At 40.9% G+C, this 6000-nt stretch overlaps 1 protein-coding gene across 1 annotated transcript in view; it reads right to left on the reverse strand.

Moving 5' to 3' along the window:
- Nucleotides 1–6000, reverse strand: part of CLSTN2 (calsyntenin 2) — an 82321-nt gene that overhangs the window by 17646 nt on the left and 58675 nt on the right. Inside the window, exon 8 of the mRNA XM_066193826.1 lies at nucleotides 134–300. Coding sequence (XP_066049923.1) covers nucleotides 134–300 — 167 coding nt within the window. The remainder of the gene's footprint in view (nucleotides 1–133; nucleotides 301–6000) is intronic.

Raw genomic sequence — 6000 nt, forward strand, 5'->3', positions numbered from 1 at the left:
TCTTTGCATGATTTTATGGGAAATTACACTGCTTCTGGAAGTACATTTGTACAGTGTGTACTCTACCTTGGGCTCTCCACGTCATAAATCAGATCTAAATTTTTATCAAAGACGATGTCAGTTCATCCCTCACCTTTATTCCTTGGCCAAGACTCTCAAGAGAATTAATATCGAGACCTTCCTTGCAGGCCTGCAAACAGGAAATCACTTTCTGACTCTCAATTTTCCCTGGCCGGATTGTCAGACTGGCCAGGCTGCCATGGAAATACTGAGCAAACCTGGGCTTGGTGACTTCACCTCCTGCAAGAAAAAGGATGCAAAATAGTTATTGGTACCAATGCATGAACTGTACATATAACAAATCACTTTATGTTTTAACACATTTAAAGAATCTATCTCTATCTAGACTCAAATACAAAGTATATTTGAGATCCCATTTGTTGTGATACAGTGGAATGTCTTCGTGAGTTGTTGGGTGGTACCTGGTAGCAGGCTCTCTTCAAGATTCTTGTTTTTCCATGATTGTATTCAGGTGTTTATACAGCTGAGACAGCGAACCCAGAGATGAAAGATGGCATCCCAAATGTGTACAAGGAAGCATGTGACTTTTAGAAATGAACTTATTCAAATACTCAAACACCAATTCAATAAATGTTTAAGTGCAATATTTATTTATAGAGAAAGAGTATTTGCAAGTTTTCCATAACAAGATCAGCTACCTCTGCCTTTGTCCTTCCAAGAACACAGTACCAGATGAGCTGAGAGTGGTGGCTCTGTGTACACACACTGCCACACTCCCTGGGCTGTGTCTGAGGACACGCTGGAAATTCCAGCAGTGAGCAGAGACTTCTGCACGGCCCCTCTCTAAGAGGCTAGAAGTGCTGTCCCTGACCCAAGGTGCATCATTTGTTGCCAGGTCTGGTCCTGTCACTTTGTGTTGCACCAGGCCCTGCAGACACACTCGGTTGGGTTTCACTCCACACAGCTCTCAAGGAAGACTGACCTTTAGGACTTGTCTATAAAACATGATTACAGACTGCCTGCTCCAGTGATCATGGCGTCTCAATTACTCTTGGGAGAGTTAGTGATTTACTCATTCTCCTTTACGAGAATTTTTAGAGCTTGTCTTTCCTACAGTGTTATCTCTCGAAGTGCATATGAATTACTGCCTACCTTGAGCCTGGGAGGACCAAGGGAGCTGCACAGCAGTGAGCCAGGCAGACTAATTGGATTAGCAGTTGATAAGCTGTTGATAAGGTGTTGTAATTGGTAGATAACTCATCTCTACAGTGTTTATGGCTTTAGTGCAAACAACTTGTTTTTGCCAGGTAAGATAGCTCAAATTTTAACTTTAACTTGTGTGTGGATTAGGGCTGGATAGGGATGATGTGGCAGATTGTCTTTAGGTGCGTTGTTACCTAAAAGCCTGAAAACCCCCACTTCCAGTCTCTGCAGTACGTGCATTATGAAGAAGACTTGAGGTATTTTATTTAGTGAAGAAAACACACACTGGTATACTGGCAGAAAAGAGCTGTCCATGCAGACTGTTTCTTCAGAGGAGTAGGCAGATTTTGTTCTTTTTTGTTTGCTTGTGTTTTTTGGTTTGGTTTTTGTTTTGTTTTGTTTTTTTGTTTTACATTACAGCATAAACTGCCTCTCTTTTTCTTACCCCAGAGGAAGGTTCCCAAGGGGAGATTATTCTTGTCCAGTCTCATTCATTTGTCCATTACACAGGAAATTTTCTCTGGGCAGAATTTTGTTGAGATTTCCTAGAAACTTTCACATATGCAGCAGCTAAAGTTCAGCCTTTCTGATACTTATCAAGACAATTATTTGGTAATTATTTGGTAAATTGATAATGCATTATGGGGACATTGGCTTTTCAGCCAAAATACTGTTATATTTATTTGCTTACATTTTCTTTTAAAGTACATATACAGCAGTAATGTAACTGCACAGAAAAAGGTATGCCAAATTAAAAAAAAGGGCAAACATCTCCTTAAAAAGGAGACAGAGAGAAAACCATTCAAGAGCTTAAGAAGCAGAAAGAATCACATTTTGTTTGAAGCTTCACATTCTCATATCATTACTGAGTTGTGGAGACAGCAAGTTCCAAGGCTAAAATACCAACACTAATCCTGGAGCTTTGAAATTTAGAAACCTTAGTAAGTCTGCCAGTAGGTCTTAATAGTTCTGAGGAGATGCAAAATAAGAAGCAGGCTCAGATCAGTGAATGTATTTAAATGTGAAATACACTCATTAAAACGTATAGAGAAGACCAGACAAGAAGTCAGAACAAAGAACTCAGTGCTGTGGCTTTGCCTGACAGAAACAAGGAGAGTGAACCAAAGCATCCATGAACAGATACTGGCTGTTCTTCCACTTTGGACTAGTTCTTCTCTGGTATCCTTAACAAAGCACTTACAATTATGCTTCTAGCTCATTAGCAGTGATACAGTATTTTCCCATAAATCATTGAATATGCAGGGTATGCACTGTGCCCAAGTTACACTTTTAGTAAATACTGGTGCACAAGGACGTATTACCATTTTGGAGAGGTATAATTCTTGTTTAAAGTCATTTGTCCAGCCACCAACATAAAAGCATGGAAGGGAATATGAGTGTTTCCAGGAATAAGCTTTTAAAATACTCTGAAAATGCAGGCAGTACAAAAACATTGAGCATTTAAAGAACAAGGCTTACACACCCTCTTCACAGGAATAAGGACAGTGTTTGTGCAGGTGCAGAGATCGAGACTAAACTGTAAAACCTAGGTGATGAAATATTTGCTTGGAAGAGGCTATCAACTGTTATTTAAACAAAAATCCCCAAGTATTTTAAGAAAAATTGAATGAAAAATAGCTGGGATCAGCCAGTGTCATACTGTGTGAGAAAATCTGCAGAACCATGGCTATGGCAATGACATGGTGATCCAGGCTGTGAACAACTGAGAGCAGAGTCTGCAGGGACACGGAGGGATGAGACACTCTGACCCCAGTCCCAAGACAAATACAGCTGTACCTTATCTACTCTTGAGAATATTGCCTGAGCTTTCTAAACTCTTCTGAATACAAAGGCTCCCCAAGCAATTCCTTCCATCGACCACTGATCGTTGACGTGGACATTTATTCCCAACAGGAAACATGAGCGGTCAAAATACAGCTGTATAATTTTCCTTTGCCAGGCTAAACAAGGATTTCTCTTTACATCTTCCACCTAACACTGTAGACTATGAACATCCCTGTTGCTCTTCCTGGAACTTATCTTGCTGAAGTACTAACTCTAATGTGGTGTTCTTGTCATTGTATGTGTAAAACAGGTTGTGCCTATTCATTCAGGGCAGTGAGAACACCAGCTTTTAATCAGATGTAAAAGCAAGAACGCTTAAAGACAGAACACTATCTTATACCATATTGCTAAATAAGCCTTCCATAAGCAACTTTTACCAGCGCTAAAGACAAAATTATGTACCTGCCAATTCTGAATTTGAAGGTGAACAGACGTCATTATATTTGACTCTTCTTACAGTTGCTTGTAATTGCAGCATACTGTCATTCTGATATTCTTCTGTCTCAGCATTTCAGATTCTTCTCAACTCAGTGGGGAATGCTAGCTGCTGATGTCCCCATCACCAGTAATTATTAGATTGCAAATGGAAAAAATCAAATGCAATAAAACTGGGAAGCAAAAACCAGAACTCTCACTAAAATTAAAGTAATGGCCTAAAGTCACTTTCCTACCATCCTCCTTTCTAGCTTTGATAGAATGTTTTATTCATACTTTGTTCTACTGTATTAGTGTGTTTGAAAGCTGTGTTTCCTTCTGCTTCTGCAGTCTGATTTTCCTTGAGTATTTGACTTCAGCTTCTCAGTGGGTGGAAATTTAGCCCCAGATGGCCAACCTCCAAATCCTAGTCCCTCTACAATTCTGAGCTCTCAAGACTAGATAAGTAAAAATATATTTAATCTAGAATGAACATGATAATTCCATTGCATGTTTAAGCACAATGGATAACTGTACCTAATGCTGATAGTAACATTTTACAGAATATTTTCGAAATTCTTCAAAATACCGATTTTTCAAATAGAGATCCTTTGACCCTGAGCATGATTCATTTCATGCTCCCCATGCAGCTGACACCAGCTCAGAGTCAGTGGCTTTGCTGGGCAGGAGGATGCTCAATTCCACTGCCTGGATTTGACTTAGCCCTGACGTTACCACCTGTTAAGAAATAACTGAGAAAAGACATGAGCTGCTCCCAACAGCCCTTACTGCTTTAAGGCACTTTGAGCTCTAGGTTCTGACACCAAACTGAGCCTAAGCAACAACATTTTTGGGATAATGAAGAAGACCTAAACAGATTACACAGAGAAGAATGTGGAGCTCCGGTGACGACGGTCTTGAGGTAATTGAAGTATATGAAAATTTGTAATAGTTCTGGAACACAGCATCTCCAGTTTCTCTCCAAGGCTCAGCATATCCAATTAATCTGGACTGCCTCAGCAAGGTTCATGGGACTTCTTTGCCGTCAGGGTCTTTTTGCCCTTTCCTACAAGTGAAATACTGCTCAGATACAGCTCATCTCCGTGAACCTGTCAGTAAGTTCTCAGAGAATGAGAAAACCTAGTCCTCAACTCTGTTGTATCTTGTATTTTACTCAGCACTATGTTTATTGATTGCTATGCTGTCAATGCTAATTCTTGAGGAACAGTCAAGTAGTTAAGGCTGATGAATGATAGGGCCAAGAGAGGAAAACAATGTTCTCTGCTGTCTGGGAATTACGGTAATGTCTGTAACACAAAAAAGACTCAAACTATAGCTTAGTCACCACCTATTCTTACTGCAATTCCTTCCATGAAAAAAATTTTGAAGCTACTGATTTTTTTCTCTTCTTTTAATGTAAATGTTGTGGTTACCATTGCAGTTGTGAGGGAACACAGGTCACAGAGTTGTTCAGATCTTGTTGATAAAATTGTGCATTTCTTTTCACACCTGACCCAGCATGTACCAACACTCCCAAAGTCTGGCAAGTACAGGAGGATGGATGGTGGCTTTTGGCATTAATTCAACGCTTGTAAAGGGAAGATGGCGTCAACAGACTGTCGAGGTATCCAGAGGAACTATGATATCCGTAATTATTCACTATGATGCTGTTCACTTCTTAGTCATTGTTCAAGTAGCATGCATCACATCTTTCACTTACTAAAATAACTGCTTTCTGTGCTGGTTCTGATCTCTTTTGCTGCTGGAATTATCTAGATAACTAGAGCTATCAGGGTATGCTGAGGAGTAGTGTCCCATTATATTAGCTGCAGCTTATAGGCATCTCCTACACTGGGGACAAGGTGTTCCCCTCCCACAAGAAGCCTACAAGCCTCAGGGCCCTTGTGAGTGTTGGATCCCTCCTGTGCCATTCACAGCTGGGGCTGAGCTCACAGCAAGCCCAGCAGGGAGCACAGCCAGGGACAGATTCACCCAGCGGGACACGCAGGAGACCCCACAGACCCCTCAGTGGAGAGTGATCAGGCTGCCAATGGAAGTAAGACTTTACAATATCAGTGCTTGGCACAGACTTAAATAGGCGCAGGTGCAGGCACAGTTACAGCTGCTGCCTGTATCTATTCAAACACACCAGATCAAATGGAGAAGAGCAGCCTACTAGCTGAGCATGTTGCAGATGTCTGTCTGTCTTGGGGACACCTCAGTGAGGGGTGACACCTTACACACATGGAGGGAAAGAAATGTTTTGTTATAAACAGTTGAAGACTGCCAGATGAACAACAATTTAGGGGGGTTAAGAAGTGTTACTTAGCAGTCACCTCTGGTTGCAGCCACAGAGAGGTTCTGCTAGATATATCTGTTAGATACAGCATTGGAGAGTCCAGGGAAAACTATAGAGTCCCAGGGTTTGGACTTCATGGGGTTAAAAATGCATTTATTAAAGAAGCAGAGCCTGTTTCCATGACACTTGTTTTTCATTTTGCATTGAGTTGATATAAA

The sequence above is a fragment of the Chamaea fasciata genome, unplaced genomic scaffold (genome assembly GCF_029207755.1).
Source record: "Chamaea fasciata isolate MVZ Bird 193981 ecotype frontalis unplaced genomic scaffold, bChaFas1.0.hap1 SCAF_11, whole genome shotgun sequence".
In the NCBI taxonomy this organism is placed as follows: Eukaryota; Metazoa; Chordata; class Aves; order Passeriformes; family Sylviidae; genus Chamaea; species Chamaea fasciata.